The sequence below is a fragment of the Dendrobates tinctorius genome, unplaced genomic scaffold (assembly GCF_039654945.1).
Source record: "Dendrobates tinctorius isolate UK_male_01 unplaced genomic scaffold, ASM3965494v1 ptg000233l, whole genome shotgun sequence".
NCBI lineage: Eukaryota > Metazoa > Chordata > Amphibia > Anura > Dendrobatidae > Dendrobates > Dendrobates tinctorius.
This window is the reverse complement of record NW_027361900.1, coordinates 5,719,137-5,743,231: the sequence shown is the minus strand read 5'-3', so window position 1 is coordinate 5,743,231 and position 24,095 is coordinate 5,719,137. Positions and strand designations below refer to the sequence as shown.

Here is a 24,095-nt window from a genome sequence, read left to right as displayed (position 1 = left end):
ATAAAGCCTGGGCCTCATTATACAGCTGTACAGGGGTCTAGTGAAGGCTTTTTAGCCCTTTCCTCAGACTGTAGCTCCTGGGAACAGGCCCTCACTCCTGTCCCTTCACTATAAAGCCTGGGCCTCATTATACAGCTGTACAGGGGTCTAGTGAAGGCTTTTTAGCCCTTTCCTCAGACTGTAGCTCCTGGGAACAGGCCCTCACTCCTGTCCCTTCACTATAAAGCCTGGGCCTCATTATACAGCTGTACAGGGGTCTAGTGAAGGCTTTTTAGTCCTTTCCTCAGTCTGTAGCTACTGGGAACAGGCCCTCACTCCTGTCCCTTCACTATAAAGCCTGGGCCTCATTATACAAATGCCAAGTGTACGGTGTTGGGCTGTGAGCACAACCCCCATCTGTGGATGTCGTGACCTCAGACCATCCTCATGGAGTCGGTTTCTAACCGTTTGTGCAGACACATGCACATTTGTGGCCTACTGAAGATCATTTTGCAGGTCTCTGGCAGTGCTCCTCCTGTTCCTCCTTGCATAAAGGTGGAGGTTGCGGTCCTGCTGCTGGGTTGATGCCTTCATACAACCCCCTCCACATCTCCTGGTAAACTGGCCTGTTTCCTGGTAGCGCCTCCAGCCTCTGGACACTACGCTGACAGACACAGCAAACCTTCTTGCCACAGCTCACATTGATGTGCCATCCTGGATGAACTGCACTACCTGAGCCACTTGTGTGGGTGTCATGGAATGCCTAGGTTACTTTAGACAAAAACCCCGGGACCCCTGTGATGTCCCTCAGACTAGGGGAACCCTGGCTGTTCCTCTACCCAGGGTTTACACTGAAGGTGTGCCTGCCTGAGCCTCCACCCTGTCCCTGTCTCCTGTCCAGCCCTAAGCTGAACCCACCTCCCTCCACCCAGTGAGGGGACCAGACACCAGACCCCACAAATACGTATGGACAGGGGTAAAAGAAAACACCACACAGTTAATACACAAGGGAATACAATAATGTGCAAGGGCAACCAAATATATATATAACAGATTGGAGAAAGAACCACTGAGGGATATACTGCACCAGATATCAGACGCTCCAACACCACCACTGCTGACCGGTATTGCTAGCACTAGGCTAAAGCTATAGTCGGCGACACCCATAGTCAGGACGAACTATTTAAAGACCTAGGATGTGGCCCAGCCCTCAGCCAGCATGACAACCTGGTTAACCCTATCCCGACTGGAACAGAATACCCAACAGGGTATTACCGCTGTCTGCCGGACACCCTGGTGTGAACAGTGTCCAACATGACAGTACCCCGCCTTCTACGAGGGACCTCCGGAACCTCACCATGTCGAGGACCTGGCTTGTCCGGATGGCGACGATGGAACATAGTAACCAGTCGATCAGCATGAATGTCAGAGGCCGGACCCATGTCCTCTCCTCAGGACCATAGCCACGCCAGTGGACCAGGTACTGTAGAGTGCGACGCACAACCCTAGAGTCCACCACTTTGGACACCTCAAATTCCAACGCGCCATCCACCAAGACGGAAGGTGGTGGCCCGGGGGAACCATCCACCAAACCCACGACCTTCTTTAGCAATGCTTTGTGAAATACATTATGAATCTTATACACAGCTGGCAACTCCAAACGAAATGCCACGGGGTTGATCACTGTGGAGATTCTAAATGGGCCAATGAACCTGGGACCCAACTTAAGTGACGGTATCTTGAGCTTAATGTTCCTAGTAGATAACCACACCCAATCACCCACACACAGGTCCGGACCTGGCACACGTCTGCAGTCAGCCACCCGTTTGTACCTGGAACCCACCTTCAACAAGCGCTGCTTGACTCTCCTCCAAACAGACGACAATTGAGCTCCCAACTGGTCCTCCTCAGGGACGCCAACTGAGCACCCCTGACGCAAGGTGCAAAATTGAGGATGTTGACCATACACACAAAAAAAAAGGAGATTCTCCAGACGATTCCTGGCAATGGTTGTTTATTGCGAATTCTGCCAGAGGAAGAAACGCTGACCACTCTTCCTGATTGTCGGAAATAAAGCAGCGCAAGTATTGCTCCAGGTTTTGGTTCATCCGCTCAGTCTGTCCATTCGACTGAGGGTGGAAAGCCGATGAATGAGATAATTTGATTCCAAGGCGAGAACAAAAAGCTCTCCAAAACTTTGCCACAAACTGCGTACCTTGATCAGACACAATGTCAGACGGGACACCATGAAGTCTGACCACCTCGCGAATAAATATCTGAGCAAGAGTCTTAGCATTGGGCAAAGACGGTAAAGCAACGAAATGTGACATTTTGGAGAACCTATCAACAATTACCAAAATGACCGAGTTCCCTGCCGAGGCGGGCAAGTCAGTAATAAAATCCATGGAAATCTCAGTCCATGGCTTACTGGGCACCCCGAGAGGCTGCAAGCTACCAGCGGGACGGGAACGAGGAGTCTTGGCCCGTGCGCACGTGTTACAGGCAGCCACATATGAGGCCACATCCTGCCGGATTTTAGGCCACCAAAAACGACGCGATACCAGTTCCAGAGTGCTCTTAACCCCTGGATGACCTGCCAGTACCGTGTCGTGATGTTCGCCCAACACTCTAGAGCGTAGATGTAGCGGCACAAAAGATTTATTAGCAGGCAACCCCGGCGGTACCACCTCCTGAGCCTCCGCAATCTCTGCCTCAATCTCTGTCGTGATGGCAGATACCACCACACCCTTTTGGAGAATAGGCACCGGCTCTTCACATAACTCTCCACCAGGAAAACACCTGGATAAAGCGTCTGCCTTAACATTCTTCGACCCAGGGCGATAGGTAACAATGAAGTTGAACCGGGTGAAGAATAATGCCCAGCGAGCCTGTCTGGAGGACAGGCGCTTAGCAGATTCTAAATAAAGCAAATTCTTATGGTCGGTTATCACAGTAATCTGATGAACAGCCCCCTCCAAGAAGTGTCGCCACTCCTCAAATGCCAATTTGATGGCCAATAGTTCCCTGTTGCCAATATCATAATTACGCTCCGCAGGCGACAGCTTCTTGGAGAAGAAGGCACACGGATGCAACTTGGCCCAAGAAGGGCCCTGAGACAGTACAGCCCCCAGCCAACCTCCGACGCATCCACCTCCACGACAAACGGTAAGGAGACATCGGGCTGCACCAGAATGGGCGCTAAGGCAAAACTATTCTTGAGGAATTCAAACGCCTGTACCGCAGGCTCAGACCAGTCAGAAAAGTCGGTACCCTTCTTAGTCATGTCAGTCAGTGGTTTGGCAATCATAGAGAAGTTCTTAATAAATTTCCTATAGTAATTGGAGAAGCCAAGAAATCGCTGAAGCGCCTTAAGATTATCAGGCCGATCCCAATGTAGTACCGCCTGCACCTTTGCGGTGTCCATCTTAAAACCTGAGGCGGAGATTATATAACCCAAGAATGGTAGCTCCTGTACGAAAAACACACATTTTTCAAGCTTGACATAGAGCCTGTTCTCTCTGAGCAACTGCAGAACCTGTCTAACATGCTCTATATGTGTATCATGGTCTCGAGAGAAAATGAGGATGTCGTCAAGATAAATTATAACAAACCTCCCCAACAACTGAGAGAAGACATCATTAATGAAGTGTTGAAAGACCGCCGGTGCTATAGTCAACCCAAACGGCATTACCAAACTCTCAAAGTGACCCTCAGGGGTATTGAACGCTGTCTTCCACTCATCCCCCTGACGGACTCTTATAAGATTGTACACCCCCCTGAGGTCCAGTTTGGAGAACCACCTGGCACCAACCACTTGGTTGAATAAATCGGGTATAAGTGGCATAGGGTAAGGATCACGGACCGTAATCTGGTTGAGTTCTCTGAAATCCAGACACGGGCGTAAACCGCCATCCTTCTTTTTAACAAAGAAGAAGCCAGCAGCCAGAGGAGAAGAGGAAGGTCTAATATGACCCTTGCTCAGGCTATCCGCAATGTATTCCTTGAGAGCTAGCCTCTCGGGACCTGAGATATTAAACATTCTAGCTTTAGGTAACTTGGCCCCTGGTTTCAACCTAATAGCACAGTCATAGGGGCGATGCGGTGGTAGTTCCGAACAACCCTTCTCAGAAAATACATCCGCATAATCCAGCAACGGCTCCGGGATACTGGGGGTCAAAGCGGAAATACATGTAGCCAGGCACCTCTCCTGACACTCCCTGCTCCACTGAATTATGTCCTGGGTCTTCCAATCAATAACAGGATTATGCATTGACAACCATGGAAAGCCCAGAACCATCTGAGCCGGTAAGTTACTAAGCACCTTACAAGTTACCCGCTCTGAGTGTAATACTCCGATGTGGAGTCGTATATCCAACACACACTCTGTGATCTCCCCTTGAGACAACGGGGAAGCATTGATGGTAACCACCCGGATGGGGTTCGGCAATTTCTCCACCGGAAATCCCGCTGTATGCGCGAACCTCTCATCAATGAGATTGGCAGCTGAGCCACTATCAATAAATACTGTAATAGAGAGCATTTGCCCCCCAAGTACCACCCTAGCAGGGAGCATACACTGGGAAACCATGACGGAGGATACACAAAGGCTCAGACTAGACTCCTCCAAACTCTCTGAGCCTATCAGTTTTCCGCCGGCGCGCCCTTCTTAGGTACCAGGGGGCAAGCGTTAATAAAATGTCCTCCTTTGCCACAAAAAAAAACAGAGCCCCTGCCTTCTGTGCCAAGGACGTTTAGGCTTGTTACTCGGTGACTGTGCTATACCAGTGATCTGCATGGGTTCCACGGATTCACCCGCGGCAACCTCACCGACCACTCCCCCACCTCCCGGAGGCAACGAAACCAGCGCCCCCTGATGGAGACGTCGGTCTATGCGTACTACAAGTGTCATCGCAGCCTCCAGAGAGGCGGGAGTCTCGTACATTAGGAGAGTCTGTTTAACCCTTCCAGAAACCCCATGCAAAAATTGACTTCTAAGCGCAGGGTCATTCCACTGCGTGTCCACCGCCCAGCGCCGGAATTCCGTGCAGTAATCCTCAGCTGGTCGATCACCCTGTAGCAGTGAGCGTATCTTAGACTCTGCTAAGTTTAATCTATCTGGATCGTCATAGATCAAACCCAGAGCAGAGAAAAAAAAATCTACAGATTCAAATGCCGGTGAGTCTGAAGGGAGTGAAAAGGCCCAGGCCTGTGGGTCACCACTCAGCAAAGAAATCACCAAGCCCACGCGTTGAGCCTCATTACCTGAGGAATGTGGACGCATACGGAAATACAATTTGCATGATTCACGAAACACCGTGAACTTACCACGATCACCAGCAAATCGTTCAGAAAGGGGAAACTTGGGCTCAGCTGCCCTGGCTGCAGCCTCAGCAGGTACTGCAGGAGCTGACAGACCTTGTTGCTGGACCGCCCCCCTGAGTTCAGTGACCTGTATGGATAGAGCCTCCAGCTGCTTGGTTAGGGAAAGTATAGGATCCATAGTAAGTAACCCCTATATTCCCTTTTTTTTTTTTTTTTCACTTTATTATTTGGGCCGACTATAATGTCATGGAATGCCTAGGTTACTTTAGGCAAAAACCCCGGGACCCCTGTGATGTCCCTCAGACTAGGGAAAACCCTGTCTGTCCCTCTACCCAGGGTTTACACTGAAGGTGTGCCTGCCTGAGCCTCCACCCTGTCCCTGTCTCCTGTCCAGCCCTAAGCTGAACCCACCACCCTCCACCCAGTGAGGGGACCAGACACCAGACCCCACAAATACGTATGGACAGGGGTAAAAGAAACACCACACCATTAATACACAAGGGAATACAATAATGTGCAAGGGCAACCAAATATAAATATATAACAGATAGGAGAAAGAACAACTGAGAGATATACTGCACCAGATATCAGACGCTCCAACACCACCACTGCTGACCGGTATTGCTAGCACTAGGCTAAAGCTATAGTCGGCGACGCCCATAGTCAGGACGAACTATTTAAAGACCAAGGGCGTGGCCCAGCCCTCAGCCAGCATGACAACCTGGTTAACCCTATCCCGACTGGAACAGAATACCCAACAGGGTATTACCGCTGTCTGCCGGACACCCTGGTGTGAACAGTGTCCAACATGACAGTGGGTTTTAGAGTCCGTCTCATGCTACCACGAGTGTGAAAGCACAATCAGCATTGATACTGAGATGTGGTCTGTGGTCCCCACCTGCAGAATCACTCCTTTATTGAGGGTGTCTTGATAATTGCCAATAATTTCCATCTGTTGTCTATTCCATTTGCACAGCAGCATGTGAAATTGATTGTCAATCAGTGTTGCTTCCTAAGTGGACAGTTTGATTTCACAGAAGTTTGATTTACTTGGAGTTATATTCTGTTAAGTGTTCCCTTTATTTTTTTGAACAGTGTATATAGATAGAGTTTTCTTTTCTTTGCGTTGGAGGGTCCAATTCCAGCTATTGCTGTGTGATCTGTGATTTCTATCTACTCCACTGTGTACAGGATAATAGAGTATAATAAAGTAGTTATGGACGTGACGTAACTAACATTGTGCAGTGACTCTGCTTTCCATATAGTGATGGATATTTCTTTTTGCTGAAACTGTGATTTTTTCCACTTTAAACCTTTTTTAATCCCCTCTGATCAGTGCGATCACACAACATACACGCCTCTGATGGCTCCGGTGATGCCCTGTACTACTGTAGTGCCTTGTATCATCACTGCCTGTCAGTGTAATACTAACGGCCCCATACACATGAGATCAGAGTTGGCTGAACGGTCATTTGGCAGACGGCGATCTCTCCCGACTCCCCCATACACACAAATATTCCAGCTTTCCTGTGGTCTGTATGAGAGAGTCGCCTCCAGACTCCTCTAGCGGAGGATTATCTACAGGAAGAACAAACGGATTATCCTCTGAAATTCAGGATGCCAGATCCTTCTCTGTCCTGACATCATCTGTCGGGAGGCCCCCAAATACATTATATGGTCGGCCAAACCCCCGAAATCAGTGCTTTCATGGAACTTTAGTCTAATGTGTATGGGGGCGTTATAAGGTAACTTATTGGACGCTGCCTCTGGCCCGGCCTAATAGACCTTCATACATTGCAGCCCAGACCCCATTATTAGGCATGTAAGTATCGGAGTAACTAGGCCGCCCCATACTATCGAGTACTTGGAGGCGGGGGGCATTCAGCCAAACTCTGTCACACCTTCTTAGATGTCATGTTTGCTTTTCAGGGTTTTTGTTGCAGCCTCATCTGTGCCGTCCCTGCGGTGTACATCCATGTTCTGGGGCCCAAAAAGATTAATTTCTTTTTAATAAATGTTTAACATGTTAAAAATTATAAAATGTGTCTTCTGCTTTTTACATATTTTTTTCTTCTTACAAGAATTGTTGGAGCCAATTTTCTTTAGAAACATTTTAATATCGGCTTTTTCTGGAGTTTTTCTTGTAATATAGGAAAGCCTAAGGCCAGAAATAAACCCCATAAATCACTGTACATGGAGACTTTGGGGTCAGATCATTTCTGTCCGCTGTGTTTGTGGAAACAAAAAATCTTTTCTAAAAGCCTCAAACTTCTGTGTGTGACTCAGAGCTGAGATCTAACGTGAGAGAAGATTCCAGTGCGGGGAAGACGGGAAACCTTCATATAGACGGCCGGTGGGGATGGAGGCAGTGACCGACTCTGGCCAAATCTGTCTCTAGAGCGGTAGTAGGAGATGAAGATGTCGTCCTCATCATGAAGGAGTTATTTCTCATGTCGCGTGTAATGAATATCTCCTGCAGTATTGCTAATGCCGATTCCAGTGTCGGTAATGAGAGGAGAATTAGCGTTATGGAAGATGAGTCTATGAGGAACGTGTTCAGCTGCCGACTCCGAGGAGGAAACTGCTTGTTGTCTGTGGCCTAAATATATAGGTTTTATTAGTAGATGTCAGGGGAGAAAACTAAACCCTGTAAGATAATAAATCTCCTCATATGTTTCCCTTATTATCTCCAGTAATTGTATTATTACACAAGATTCTTATGATGTTACATCGGATCATCTTCTTCTCATTCAGGTCTCTACAATATCGGATCCTCTCAGTGAAGATCTTCTACAGAAGAGAATTTTCCTGATTTACCCATCAAGGATGGATATGGACAGAGACAAGATGGCGCAGAGGATGTTACACCTCACCCTAGAGGTCCTCTTCCGTCTCACTGGAGAGGTGAGAGATTCTGATGACGTCACATTACATCATTCTTATCTATGGGAATAACAGATGGACAGAACTGGAGAGGTGAGGACTCTGGAAATGTCTGTAGTGAGATTTATTAATGTGTCTCTCCATAACCAGGATTACACAGTGGTGAAGAAGACCTCTAGTGATTGCTGTCAGGACCCTGTGTCTGAGGGATGTGGAAGACCCCTGAGCCCAATCACGCGGCCTCCACCTCACCCCCTGATCCATGAGGACATCAATGACCAGAAGATCCTAGAACTCCTCTACAAGATGATTGAGCTGCTGACTGGAGAGGTGACACTGCTAGGAATGCTGGGACATTATACAGTAACACTATGAAGGGATCGGGGGATGACGGTATCATTGTATGTGTCAGGTTCCTATAAGGTGTCAGGATGTCGCTGTCTATTTCTCCATGGAGGAGTGGGAGTATTTAGAAGGACACAGAGATCTGTACAAGAACGTCATAATGGAGGTTCCCAAACCCCTCACATCACCAGGTAATAGACAGGACTAAATACACACGGCCTATAATTATCTGTATGTAGAGAATGAATTCAGTCCCTGTATGTGTTTCCTCCAGTTCTATCCAGTAAGAGGACAACACCACAGGACTGTAACCAAGAAGATCCCAGTGCTCCTCAGGATCATCAGGTAGATGGAGAGAAGGTGTCAGGAGATCTCCCCTATGATGTGTAGACGGCTGTGAAGGTCTTGTGCTCAGTCTTGTTTTATCCACCAGTATTATATGTTTTATACTTGTGTAATGAGAACGGTGGAGATGGCAGGATTAGAGGTGATCATAGATGGGACTTCTCCATCTGTCTGTGACTTTTACAATATTTGTTTCAGGGTGAAGATCTGACCCATATTAATACTACAGAGACATATGTGAGGGGTGATGAGTGGTGTAAAGAGGAGATTCCCACATATGACTACCCAGGTGAGTAGTAACCACTGAATGCAGAGAAGTCGCAGATTCTTCTCAGTCACCGGCTGTGGCTGCTTTGTCGGTGGTGTAGTCCAGCCGTATTACCATGATCACCATTTTGCCTCTAGACCACAACATTCTCCTCCACCCAAAACTGTTCAACGACTTTGGGCATTGAAAGCCCTTTTCTATAGAACTTACAACCTGGAGGATCCACCTACCCCCTGAGATTAGTGTGAAGGTGAACCTTTAAAGCGAGATCTATATGATTGCTTGTACCTGACCTAATATAGGCCGAGTGCGCGCTTAAGGAGTCACACCGAACACAGAGTTAGATGTCTACTCCTTTCTCAGCAAAGGCTTGCACACAACTGAAGTTTATTCTCAAGACAGAGAGACAGGAGATGGGTGTCACACAATCTCCTGAGGAGCCAGTGTCAGTCTATGATAGGTCCATTTCAGCTTCACTTCCATATATGGTATCCAGTATCTCAGCTTCTGCATTCCAAGGATTCCTTCCAGGGTGTTGGCTGAAGACACAGACGCCATCTTGGTACACCATATCTGAACTGACTTATATAACGTTTAATAATTGATTTCATTAGCCATTGTCTCCTTCACATTAGGAGACGCTGACCGTTACCTGCCCAGATCTGTAACTATAAAGTCAAATGACAGCGTACGTAGAATGTGCTGACAAGATAGAAAATCACTTGAAGAAAAATCTTATGCTGGGCCTGTAAGAGAAAGCGGAGGGTAATGATGCTGTTGGCTTCCTAGATCCCTGAGATCTTATCTGATGAATCTTCTCTCCCTTCTGTGCTGCTGAATGTCTCATGGTCCCTACAAGACCAGGTCCAGTCTTTCTGGCCACACTTCCCTTTTATGAGCGACACCAGTAAATGTGCAGTGAGGCCAAGTGTGAATTTCTGTCCAATAACAGCAGAGTTTCCCTTTATCCTGAGTTTTCAATTTGTATTAAAACCAACTAACTTCAAGGAGGATTGTGATAATCTCCAGGACAAACATTCCACCTGTGCCCTGATAGATCTCTAAGCTGTGCGTGGCTGAGGGCTGTAATATACATTTATTCCCGCCTGCAGGAGATGTGTTGGCTCCAGCCCTGGTGTCATGGAGTCACTCCACGTCATACATTACATTGTTTTTGGTCCTAAGGAATTCAGATTACTGCACAATCTCTCCTGAAATGGGGAACAATATTATTTTCTCTAATCTTCTGGTCAGGATTCATAGTAGCTCCAATGATCCACCATAAATGAGGGCAACTCTGGTTTACTGTTGTATAATCTGTATTTGTAGTTTTCAGTTAATGAGATTCTCGTGCTCTGGGGCGGGGCTGTGGGTGGGGCTGTGGGCGGGGCTTTATGTGGTGCTCTGATTACATATTCGTCTGTATTGGCTTATGACAGGTCGCTGATCCCTCACTGACCTGCCTCCATTATTACATAATACATATAATAGCATTGATATTATTGGTGATAATGCCTATAATATTGTGGCTATTGTGAGGCTTAGAAAAAAAAATTACATCCAGCAAAATGACACCAGCGGCGCCTGCGCAGTAACCTCTATCTCTTACTTATAGATGCTACTATGCAGGAGCCGCCATGACCGGTGACATTTTGCTGGATGTCATTTTTTTTTCTAAGCCTCACAATAACATATTGTGCCCAGCTTGTGTCTCTGGAGACCTCCCCCCACCTACACCCGGATATTAAGTCAGCTCTACTCAAATGTGTCTGTCACTAAATAAACCAAATGCTTGAATGTCAAAACAGTTCAAAAACGTGGTTCTGTGTGGAAGATTGTAAAGCCGTCATGAAGGCATAAGGCTGGCAGTGATGGGCATTGTGGGTAATAATAGCGGGGATCATGCCTCATTCCTCTCTAGGAACATACACGACATCTTCTCTGGGGTTCTTTCTTGTCTCAGTTACTGGGATGAGTGCAATAAAATGTCGCTCAGTGAGTCTTCTCACATCTTCAGATTCTAAAGGATTGGCTGGGACAACATTGTCAGAAACAAGATTTTCAGTGACCTTTTCCTGATAATCAAGGAAAGTGTCTGCATTTCCGGCTTTTCTGGATAACACAAAAGAATTATATGTGGCCACCTGAAACAAATACATGACTAACTTTTTATACCAGACATATGATTTTCTTGATACCTGGTATGGCTGTAGAACCTGATCTGGAAGGTCCACACCCCCATATATTTGTTGTAGTCAGTGACAGACCCAGGTTTTGGAGTAGTGGATCCTTGTTGGTCTGCAGTGGCCCTTGTGGCATCTGTGTGGATCGAGCTCAGGATAAAAATATCTTTTTTATCCTTATACTTAAGGGCAAGCAGCTCTCCATTGTGTAAAGCCCCTGACTGCCCCTTTCGGAACTTTTTGCTGACCACTGATTGTGGAAACCCCTGACGGTTTTTGCAAATGGTCCCACAAGCCCCTATGTTAAGTTCAACCAGAGTTTTAAATAAGGGTATGCTGGTGTAGTAGTTGTCAACTTACAGATTGTATCCTTTTTGTAAAAATGGAGTTATCAGCTCCCAAATGATTTTTCCGGATGTCCCCAAATAAGTAGGGCATGGCTGGAACAGGGCGGTTGGAACAATAGGACTGAAAGAATTGGCCGGAGCTGAGCCTCCCCTGCCCCCCCCAAGGAGGCATAGGCGGAGGCCAGCATGACAGGGGGGTGGTCGGCTACCAGGGGGAGTACCCTGGAGTGGGGGAGTATATAGAGGAGGGGTGTGGGTGTCCCAATCCTCTTTGGATCTGGTCCCCCCAAGAAGAAGTCACCTTTACCATGTCTGATGTGGAGCGGGTGTTGGAGCAGCTGCGAGCGGCGGCGCGGTCACAGCCCCCAGGCTGGCTGGCATCACGGGTGGCCGGCATTGTTCCTGGGACGTCCGGAGAGTCTGCAGCAGCAGCGGGGAGGGAACGGCGCTACAGACGGGTGAGGCATCCCGAGCGGCTCTCACCCGATTCATCCCCCAGGGCCTGGCGACGCCGCCGGAGCCCCTCCGGGGACCCTCCAGGCCGGGCGCAGCGTTCTGTGCCTGTCGCCGCTACCCGGCCTGGGAGGAATCTGCAGGCCAGGCGAGGGCCCGCGGCGATGGCTAGGCCGCGGCCTACCTCCAGGCGGGGGGCGGGCCTGTCAGGCGCCGGGCGGCGGCAAGCTCCTGCATCAGCGGGAGGCCGCGGCGGTAACCTCCTCGCCGTGCGGCCTGCCTCCCCCTCCAGCAGGGGGGCGGACGTCGGGGGAGCTTCGGCCTGCAGCCTGGCAGGGCTGCCATCATCATCCCCAGGCAGTGGGGGAACACCGAGTGCGGCAGGGGGCCACGGCGAAGGGGCCCAGCATCGGCTGTCCGCTTCGGGGGCCGCTGCAAGAGGAGGGGGACGTCTCCACACCAGGACCGCGGCCTGCTCCCCTGTGGGGCCGCTAACAGCGATGCCCATGTACAGTGGCGATGGGCTCTTTTCCGGGGGCCTGGAGGCGCAGCGGGGGGCCCTTAGTGCTTCGCTGCAGGAGCCAGCCGTGGCAGCGGGAGCAGAACTCACGGTGTCCCAGTCAGCGTCCATTGCTGGGGTCCCGTCATCGGGGTCCCTCGGGGGGCCCAGTCATCATCATTTGGCTCCTCCTGCGGGGAGTCCCAGAGGTCGACAGCAAGCTGGCGAAGGTACATCCGAGGACCCAGGTTTTCCGGCTGGAGGGCACACAGCCCCCTCGCAGCCCGGTGAGTATGTCCCCTGTTTGTCATCCAGTTGCAACATCATCCTGGTTGGGTGGGGGGCCGTTGGCGGAATCCCTCGGGGTCAGCGGGGGGTTGGGATTTGGTGGCGTAGCCGCGGCCGGGGGGGTTAGCGATGTGCTTGCGGATATGCGGAATTTGGTATCACGTCTGGAGCGGGGTCTCGCTTCATCGTCACCAGTAGCAACTTGGGCACAAGCTGGGAGTCCTGCGGGGCGGAGTGGGGCGGATTTGGCCGGGCGCGCAAGTGAACCGGTGTCGGTGTCGGTTCACACTGAGAAAGAGAAAGAATGTCGCATACACTTGGACGATAGAGCGCATGGGGAGGTGTATGTTTGTTTTGAGGGTCGGTTGGGGGCTCATTTAAAGAAAGAAGTAAAGGAGTGCATTTGGAAGGACGAGTCTGTGGAAATATTTTCCCTCTTGCCATTAGAGAAATTTAATTTGGATAAGGGCAAGAAGGAGGATAGCAAAAAGGAGGATGAAGAGAAGCGTAGATGGCGTCTGATCCCGCAAACGTTCGTTAATTGGCAACAGGCGTTCGCTATTTTGGCGAGCGTCATTGGAGAAAAGTCCCCTGATAATTGCTCAGCGTTATTTTGCTATTTTGACGCCATCGGGCAGGCCTATAGGGTGTACGGGGGTCAGGCTTGGTTGCGCTATGATGAGCAATTTCGGCAGAGGAAGGCCGTCCGTCCGGCTATCCGTTGGGACCAGAAGGACATTGGGCTGTGGATGCGGGTCATAGCTCAAAATAAATTTGGTAGCTCCTTTCATGGGGGGGCTGGGAGTACCAGCCAGAGTAGCGGCAGTTCCGGCGTCTCAGGAGGGGGCGGGTAGGTTCAAACGGGAAATCATAAGTTGGGGGTGTGCTGGCAGTTCAACGACAGCCCATGTAAATTCGGGGCGAACTGCAAATTTTAACATCTTTGCTCCAACTGCAATAGCGCGTCCTATGGAGCCGCCATGTGTTTCAAGAAAGTGAAGCCCCGAACCGGACGGTGGTAATTCCCAAGGGGGAGTCTCCAGTGAGGCTGGAAAGGATGGTCCCTTATCTAAATAGATATGGGGACAGGGAGAAGTCGGCTTTGCTGTACGCGGGTTTCAAGGACGGTTTTGTTATCCCTCACCCCTTTTGCTATTCCGCGGGTTTTAAAAAATTTGCGTTCGGCCTTGTTACATGGTTCAGTGGTTTCAGAAAAGCTGGAAAAGGAGGTTTCGTTGGGCCGTATGGCTGGCCCCTTTGTTTCCCCCCCTTTTTTGGATTTGGTTGTTTCTCCTCTAGGAGTGGTTCCGAAGAAAGAGCCGAATAAGTTTCGGCTTATCCAACATTTGTCGTACCCTCGCGGGGGTTCTGTTAACGATGGTATCGATCCGGAAATCTGTTCGGTGGTTTACTCCTCCTTTGATGAAGCAGCGCGGTGGGTGCGAAAATGTGGTCGGGGTGCCCTTATGACTAAAACGGACGTGGAATCCACTTTTCGTTTGCTCCCGGTTCATCCGGATAGCATGAAGTTGTTAGGTTGCTATTGGGAAGGCATGTTTTTTGTGGACAGGTGTCTACCCATGGGATGTTCGTTGTCTTGTGCGTATTTTGAAGCCTTCAGTTCTTTTTTGGAGTGGGTCGTGCGCGATGTTTCCGGTTTTGATTCGGTCATTCATTACTTGGATGATTTTTTGTGTGTGGGCTCCGGGGATTCCGATTGTTGCGAGAGACTGTTACAGGCCATCGAGTGGGTGGCGGAGCGTTTTGGTGCTCCTCTCTCGCCTGAAAAAACCGAAGGCCCCTGTACATGTTTGCGTTTTTTGGGAATTGTCATTGATACGGTGAATTGGGAGTTCAGGCTGCCTGAGGATAAGTTGGCTGATTCGCGGGTGGAGGTGGTCCGAGCGCGCAGGGTCAAGAAGTTGTCGCTGCGTGATCTCCAGTCGTTGCTGGGAAAGCTCAATTTTGCATGTCGAGTCATGCCAATGGGGCGTGTTTTTTCACGTCGTCTGGCCAGTGCGACCGCGGGTGTTCGAGCCCCTCATCATTTCATCAGGTTGTCAGCGGAACTCAGGGCCGATTTGGCGATTTGGGAGTAATTCTTGGAGGGGTACAACGGCCGTTCGTTGGTGATGGAAGAGGTGGTCAGCAGTGACGCGTTGGAGTTGTTCACAGATGCGGCTGGCGGTGTTGGTTTTGGGGCTTACTTTCGGGGGCAGTGGTGCGCGTCCCGGTGGCCTAAGGAATGGATTGCGGATGGCTTGGTGCGCAATATCACTTTGCTGGAGATCTTTCCGATTCTGGTAGCCGTCCATTTGTGGGGACATGAGTTTCGGGATCGGCGGGTGCGTTTTAATTGCGATAACATGGGCGCTGTGTGCGCGATTAATGGTCTTACTGCATCGTCTCTCCCAGTCGTTCGGGTGTTACAGCGGTTGGTTCTCCTCTGTTTGGACCTGAATGCACAAGTGACCGCGACGCATGTTCCAGGTGTTAAGAACGATATCGCTGACTCTCTCGTTTACAGTGGGATCGGTTTCGCTCTTTGGCGCCAAAGGCGGAGGTCATGGGTTTAGCTTGTCCGGAGGAGCTGTGGATAGTGGCCTACGGGCCGCGGCATCGCTGATTGAGTCGTCTTTGGCTCCAAAGACCTGGGAGGCTTACCAGGCTGTATGGTGCAAGTGGGAGGAACAGTTAGCGGCCGACGTAGCAGTCGGGCCCGGCTTGGATCAGGAGGGAGTTTTGTTGTCTTGGTTGGGGTGGGGGGCCTCCGAGGGTTGGTCGGGTGCAAAAGCCATGCGTGTTTTAGCGGGTTTGTCCTTTGGATTTCGCTTGCGCGGCTGCCGCGATTGGACGAAAACATTTTTGGTGAAACAAGCGGCGAAAGGGTTTCGCCGGTTAAAAAGCGGGGGTGACTTGAGGCGTCCGATATCTTTTGAGGTGCTTGAACGGTTGGGCGGCATTTTGGAGACGGTGTGTTCTTCACGCTATGAGGTTTTGTTATTTCGCCTAGCCTTTTCGTTGGCATTTTTTGGCGCATTAAGGGTAGGGGAACTAGTGTCGGGGAACAAGCAGTCAGCCGGGGGTATATTGGCCAGGGATGTTGTGCTTACTGCGCGGGGCATTGAGTTTTGGTTGCGACGGTCTTAGACGGATCAGGCGGGTAAAGGTCGCCGAGTGGTGTTGGGCCATGTGCCCGGGTCTTTGATGTGTCCCGTTCAGTGTTTGCGGGGGTTTTGGGAGCTGGGTCCTAGTTTGAGCGGCCCCCTTTTGTGTCACGTGGATGGCTCTAGTTTGTCGAGATACCAATTTGGTGCTGTTCTCAAGAGGTCAGAGGTCCATCCGATCGTTGGGTTTGGATGAATCCCGTTTCGCTTCTCATTCGTTCAGGATTGGGGCGGCATCAGAAGCAGCAGTTCGGGGTTTGGATGTGGCTTTGATTCGGCGCATTGGTGGTTGGGCGTCCAATCGTTACCGAAGTTATGTTAGGTCGGTGGGTGGTGATGGGTGAGGCGGAGGGCGGCATTCACGCTAATGGTGCTTGTGTTTGATATTGGCATCGCCTTTTTTATTCCAGGTGTCAAGCCGTTGCTGGTGTGGATTTTTGGTCATTCCTTCGTTTACTGGGGAGCGTTGCGGGTGGATGTCCGGAACGAAGGCAGACAGCTCGGTTTTTCCAGGAACATGGCCTTGGTGCGTTGGTGTGGTTTTAGGGGGATGGAGTGGAGACGTGTCTTGCCGGAGATACACGAGTGCGTTCGGTTGGACCGTGCTCCGGACATCCTGGTGTTGCATGTTGGGGGGTAGTGACTTGGCGGTTCGACCTTTTCGGGAGTTGATACGGGACATCAAACAGGACTGTCTGCGCTTGTGGTTATTGTACCGAGGGGTCACTATCGTTTGGTCCGACATTGTTCCTCAGAGGTGATGGCGTTCCATGAGGTCTCTCGCTAAGGTTAATAAGGCCCGAATAAAAGTGAACAGGGCTGTGTCTTCTTTTGTTATCAGGAATGGAGGGGTGGCGGTGCGACACTTTGATTTGGAAAAAGGCGAGGGTGATTTCTGGCTGGCCGATGAGGTTCATTTGAATTCGGTTGGTTCTGACATTTGGGCTCTCGGATTCCAGGAGGGTATTGAGCGGCCCATGGCATGGCGGGTTCGGGGGGTCTCGGGCCATTGAGGTGTTCAATTGGCCCTCGTTGTGGCGGTTTCGAGAGGGGGGGGGAGTCCTTGAAGTCGGTAAAAATTGGGTGTGTAGACTCAGTGTCTAGGGTCTCCTTCGTTAAACAGGTATCTTGGGGGTGATCTGGTGAAAGGTGGGGGGGAGTTTCCGGCCGAAGTGGCAGATCCCCGAGTAGCTTAGTGGACAAGATATATCGGTGTTGGTGCCCCCGAGCCAGTGGGGTATCGGCTGGGAGCAATCATGAGGGGTTTTTATCCACAGCAATTTTTGGGGTTATTCACCAAGATCTTGGGGCTTCAAGGACTCCTTCTCAGGTTCATGTTATTGTTAATGTGATTTATGATTCACTGTTTGTGTTTTTGGTGTTTATAATAAAGGCTGCTGTGGCCATAACATTCCAAAAGAAATTCCGAGTCTCCGTGTTCTGTGGTGGGGATTATTGGAGGTGATGCGGGGGGGGAGTTTTGGTGACAGGGTGAGATTTGTTCCCACGCCTGTCTGGTGGCAACTCGACACTACCAACGTCAAGAATTGGCTGGAGCTGAGCCTCCCCTGCCCCCCCCCAAGGAGGCATAGGCGGAGGCCAGCATGACGGGGGGGTGGTCGGCTACCAGGGGGAGTACCCCGGAGTGGGGGAGTATTTAGAGGAGGGGTGTGGGTGTCCCCTTCCTCTTTGGATCTGGTCCCCCCAAGAAGAAGTCCCGCCCTCCCTCCCTTTGTGTTCTTGGTGTGTTGTTGGTTATTTTTATTTGGGGTCATGGCGGTTTCGAGAGGGGGGGAGTCCTTGAAGTCGGTAAAAATTGGGTTTGGAGACTCAGTGTCTAGGGTCTCCTTCGTTAAACAGGTATCTTGGGGGGTGATCTGGTGAAAGGTGGTGGGGGAGTTTCCGGCCAAAGTGGTGGATCCCCGAGTAGCTTAGTGGACAAGATATATCGGTGTTGGTGCTCCCGAGCCAGTGGGGTATCGGCTGGGAGCAATCATGAGGGGTTTTTGTCCACAGCAATTTTTGGGGTTATTCACCAAGATCTTGGGGCTTCAAGGAATCCTTCTCAGGTTCATGTTTTTGTTAAAGTGATTTATGATTCACTGTTTGTGTTTTTGGTGTTTATAATAAAGGCTGCTGTGGCCATAACATTCCAAAAGAAATTCCGAGTCTCCGTGTTCTGTGGTGGGGATTATTGGAGGTGATGCGGGGGGAGGTTTGGTGACAGGGTGAGATTTGTTCCCACGCCTGTCTGGTGGCAACTCGACACTACCAATGTCATGCTCGTTTCTTTAACAAGCCCCATAGTGAATGTAAGTCCTAAAAATGTTTTCATTTATAGGACATTAGTTGGTGTCCATAAATTTGACCTAGCATAATCGGATCGTGGATTCTGGCTGATGAATTGGGACGCATATAAATTTGTAGGACAATATGCTCTAGCAAGCTATCTGTCATAAACAAATTAAAAAAATAATTGGTCCAAAATTTTCCACCTCCACATTTATACCAGGAATGGCATTAAAATTAGGGATGAATGGAGTAGCCGAATCCGAAGCCTCCCATCTGGGAAATGCTACATCAAGAGGCAAAGCCCCTTGGACATTGGTGTGCACCAATTCACGAGCACTAGGGACAGCACTAGTACTGGGCATTGTTCCCTGAGTTGGAGACATTTCTCCAGAAGCGCTATTTGTCCTTCTTGTTGTACTGGTCCTTGTGTGTGAGGATGGACCAGAATCACTGCTCATTTCTGAGCTATCATTCTCACTGCTACTAAAACCCTCGAAATCCACATCACCATCTGACACTGCGCTTTTTTCACTGTCAGAACGTAAAAAGTGCATAAGCCTCCTCTGCACTATAATACTGACCGGCCATTTTATTTGTTTTTATTTCTTTTTCCGGAAATAGAAATCTCTGACATGACTGACTTGACCAAATTATTGGGGAGACAATTGAGAAAAGCCTAATTCTTTAGCCTAACAGTAACTAACTTTAGCATAACACTAACCCTAACTTTAACCTAAAAGTAACCCTAACTTTACCCCAACACTAACCCTAACTATAGCGCTAACTGTAACCTGCCTTATCTGTTTTTCTATTGACAAATTATGGACCTGAGTGGGGTCTTGTTTTTTGTGAGATGAGAATTGGTATTATTTTCGCCTACATAACATTGATTGGTTCCTTTTTTATTCGATATTTGGGAGGCAGAATGAACAAACAGTTGGACACCACACACTACTGGTTCATCCAACAAGGTTTCCTATTAGACTGTGAACAGTTATTGTCTTGGTAAATAATTAAAGTTTTTTACATAGCTTGCCATTTTTATGGACAGTTTAAGTAGAAATGTTTAAAAATATAAAACTCAAGGATATGTTATTAAAAAAATTGTTTTTATCTTAGCAGATTACTGTACCAGGAGATCAGAAGGACAGCTCACATCTTCAATTTTTAAATCTGATGATCTTGAGATCCTACAAGATACAACTGAAGTGAATGCCATTACTCCAGATATACCATCATCCATTCACAGCAAAGATCTGTCATCTGATCCTATGAAACAGGTCCCATCTTCTGATTCATTACTGATTACTAAGGAAAATCAAAGTCACAAAAGAGGCAGTAAAAAACAAACTGCTCCTAAAGCAAGGAAGTCGTTTTCATGTTCAGAATGTGGGAAATGTTTTACATGGAAATCACATTTTGTTAGGCACCAAAGAACTCACACAGGGGAGAAGCCTTTTTCCTGTTCAGAATGTGGGAAATGTTTTATCAATAGATCAGAAGTGGTTAGGCACCAAAAAACTCACACAGGGGAGAAGCCTTTTTCCTGTTCATTATGTGGGAAATGTTTTAACCGGAAATCAGATTTGGTTAATCACCATAGAACTCACACAGGGGAGAAGCCTTTTTCCTGTTCGGAATGTGGGAAATGTTTTAACAAGAAAGAGCATCTTATTAGTCACCATAGAATTCACACAGGGGAAAAGCCTTTTCCATGTTCAGAATGTGGGGAGTGTTTTAACCGGAAATCAAATTTGGTTAATCACCATAGAACTCACACAGGGGAGAAGCCTTTTTCCTGTTCGGAATGTGGGAAATGTTTTAACAAGAAAGAGCATCTTATTAGTCACCTTAGAACTCACACAGGGGAGAAGCCTTTTTCCTGTTCAGAATGTGGGAAATGTTTTAACAGTAAATCAGATTGTGTTAAGCACCAGAGAATCCACACAGGAGAGAAGCCTTTTTCCTGTTCAGAATGTGGGAAATGTTTTAACAGTAAATCAGATTGTGTTAAGCACCAGAGAATTCACACAGGGGAGAAGCCTTTTTCCTGTTCAGAATGTGGGAAATGTTTTGTCAACAAATCAGAATTGGTTAGGCACCAAAGAACTCACAGAGGGGAGAAACCTTTTTCATGTTCAGAATGTAAGAAATGTTTTATCCGGAAATCACAATTGGTTAATCACCAGAGAATTCACACAGGGGAGAAATCTTTTTCATGTTCAGAATGTAGGAAATGTTTTAACCGGAAATCAAATTTGGCTAATCACCTTAGAACTCACACGGGGAAGAAGCCTTTTTCCTGTTCAGATTGTGGGAAATATTTTAACCAGAAAGTGCTTCTTGATCGCCATCAGAGCAGTCACACAGAGGAGAAGCCTTTTTCATTTTCTTAATGTGGGAAATATTATACTTGGAAATCAAGTGTTAATAAACATCAGAGATGTCACATAGGGGAGAAGCCTTTTTTATGTTCGTAGTGTTGAAATAGTTTTAACCAAAATTGAATCTTCTTAAATGCGTTGTCTCTTGTCATTCCTCATGTTTGCTGACAAAAGAATAAAACTAAACTTTATTAATTCCAAATCTAAAACTATACCCATAATTTGCCCCTGAAGGTTAGTCAATAGATGACTAATAGAAAAAACATACGGTATACTACGAAATTGGTTTTGCATGTGAAGTAGTCCCTAATGGGGTAAGATTTGCCTGTACGTGAGTGAATGACTTCATCACCTTTAATGATGTTGGAACAACTCATGCAACTGAGGCAAGGGAAAGTACCCGTCCTTTTTTGACCTGACAGTGTTCGTGTGGAAGTCTGATTGCAATGTCCTAGGTCGGCCCTGACCAACTTGTCTTTGATGTTTTGAGGTCTTCTTAAACACATCAATGGTGGGCTCTTGAAATTGTCAATTTTGGGGCAGGCTTTGGTAAGTAGAAACCAATGTTTATGGATGAGATTATGGACTCTCTGCATGGAAGGATGGTGGCCATGAACAAAAGGGAGTCTAGGTGGTTTTGGTGCGATGGTGATACAACAGTCAGGGTTTTTTCTTCCCTTCAGACCCACTGAACAGGTGCCCCTATGAGTCTATATTGACACCTTCCCTGGCGGTAAGATAAATAATAATATATTTGTTTTCATTTTTCTTAAAAAAAAATGTCCCCCTTTTTATTTTTTATTTTAATTTTTTTCCCTTTTTTTCAACATTTTTTCATTTGGTTTATTCATCCATTTTTTTCATTCATCCATTCTTTTATATAGATTTCATCCCAAAAATGATTTTGTTCTGTTATTTTCACATTCATTTATTCCCATTTCATTTGCTTTATTTACATTATTTTCCCATTATCCATTTACTTTCTCCAATATGGCGCTCCTTCCCTTCCAAGCTCTCCCATGCGCCCAAACAGTGGTTCCCCCCACATATTGGGTATCAACCTGCTCAGGACAAATTGCACAACAACTTTTGTGGTCCAATTTCTCCTGTTACGCTTAGGAAAATAAAAAATAGCGGGCTAAAAAAAATCATTTTTGAGGAAAAAAAAGTGATTTTTATTTTCACTGCTGTTGGTGTCACTTGTGGGGTTTTTTCACTGTTTGGGCACATCAGGGGCTCTGCAAAAGCAACATGGCATCCTATCTCAATTCCAGCCAATTCTGCATTGAAATAGTCAAACGGTACTCCTTCCCTTCTGAGCTCTGCCGTGCGCCCAAACAGTGGTTTACCCCCACATATGGGGTATCGGCGTACTCAGGACAAATCGCACAACAACTGTGGGGGTATGATTTCTGCTGTTACCCTTGTAAAAATAAAAATTTGGGGGCGAAAATATCATTTTTGTGGAAAAAAATGATTTTTTATTTTCACGGCTCTACGTTATAAACTTCTGTGAAGCACTTGAAGGTTCAAAGTCCTCACCACACATCTAGATAAGCTCCTTAAGGGGTCTAGTTTCCAAAATAGGGTCACTTGTTGGGGGTTTCCACTGTTTAGGAACATCAGGGACTCTCCGAACGCAACATGGCATCCGGTCTCAATTCTAGCCAATTCTGCGTTGAAAAAGTCAAACGACGCTCCTTCCCTTGCGAGCTCTGCCGTGCACTGAAAAAGTGGTTTACCCCCACATATTGGGTATCGGCGTATTCAGGAGAAATTGCACAACAAATTTTGTGGTTTATTTTCTTTTTTAACACTTGTGAAAATAAAAAAAAAGTTGGTTCTGAAGTAAATTTTTTGCAAAAAAAGTTAAATGTTAATTTTTTCCTTCAACGTTGCTTTAGTTCCTGTGAAGCACGTAAAGGGTTAATAAACTTCTTTAATGTGGTTTTGAGTAGGTTGAGGGGTGCAGTTTTTAGAATGGTGTCACTTTGGGGTATTTTATGCCATATAGACCCCTCAAAGTGACTTAAAATGTGAGGTGGTCCCTAAAAAAAATGGTTTTGTAAATTTTGTTGTAAAAATGAGAAATCGCTGGTCAACTTTTAACCCTTATAACTTCCTAACAAAATAAAATTTTGTTTCCAAAATTGTGCTGATGTAAAGTAAACATGTGGGAAACGTTATTTATTAAGAAATTTGTGTGATACATCTCTCCGATTTAAGGGCATAAACAATTTAAAGTTTTTTTCATAAATAAAAACAAGACATATCGAAGAAATTTTACCACTAACATGAATTACAATATGTCACGAGAAAACAATGTCAGAATCACCGGGATCCATGGAAGCGTTCCAGAGTTATGACCTCATAAAGGGACAGTGGTCAGAAATGTAAAAATTGGCCCTGGCATTCAGCTGCAAAATGGCTCTGTCACTAAGGGGTTAAACAAGATTTATTTTAGCCACACAATTCAATACTGTTTTCCTTTCTATCCTCACCGTGCTCTTACTTAAGAAAGTGAGAATATGTTCTTTTCTCTACACATAGTTGTAGAATACACATAACTGTAATGACCTGCATAACACAGCGATCAGACTATTTACAGGAATCGGTAAGTTACGGGAGAAACAAAATGGCGTAATTGATATTTTTCTCTATAAAACCCATAAAATCATAGAATCGTAGAGTTGGAAGGGACCTCCTGGGCCATCTGGTCCAACCCCCTGCTCAAAGCAGGATTCGCTAAATCATCCCAGTCAGATGTCTGTCCAGCCTCTGTTTGAAGACTTCCATTGAAGGAGAAGTCACAACTTCTCGTGGCAACCTGTTCCACTCATTGATCACTCTAACTGTCAAAAAGTTTTTTCTAATATCTAATCTATGTCTCCTCCCATTCAGTTTTATCCCTTTGCTTCTAGTCTTTCCTTGTGCAAATGAGAATAAAGTTGATCCTTCTACAATGTGACAGCCCTTTAGATATTTGTAGACAGCTATTAAGTCTCCTCTCAGTCTTCTCTTTTGCAGGCTAAACATTCCCAAATCCTGCAACCTTTCCTCATAAGACAGGGTTTGCAGACCGGTCACCATTCTGGTCGCTCTTTTCTGAACTTGCTCCAGTTTGTTGATGTCTTTTTTAAAATGTGGTGCCCGAAACTGGACACAGTATTCAAGATGAGGTCTGACCAAAGAGGAGTAGAGGGAAATAATGACTTCACGTGATCTAGACTGTATGCTTCTGTTAATACATCCTAGAATTGCATTTGCCTTTTTTGCTGCTGCATCACACTGTTGACTCATATTCAGTCTGTGATCTATTAGTATACCCAAGTCTTTTTCA

The 24,095-nt window shown here is 47.3% G+C and overlaps 1 protein-coding gene across 1 annotated transcript in view; it reads left to right on the top strand.

The window, feature by feature from the left end:
• Positions 1-24,095, top strand: part of LOC141060291 (uncharacterized) — a 52,018-nt gene that overhangs the window by 5,843 nt on the left and 22,080 nt on the right. The window contains 8 exon segments of the mRNA XM_073556507.1: positions 8,056-8,205; positions 8,335-8,514; positions 8,597-8,720; positions 8,804-8,874; positions 9,073-9,163; positions 16,490-16,613; positions 16,921-17,042; positions 19,494-20,752. Of these exon segments, the coding sequence (XP_073412608.1) occupies positions 8,056-8,205; positions 8,335-8,514; positions 8,597-8,720; positions 8,804-8,874; positions 9,073-9,163; positions 16,490-16,613; positions 16,921-17,042; positions 19,494-20,752 (2,121 nt within the window).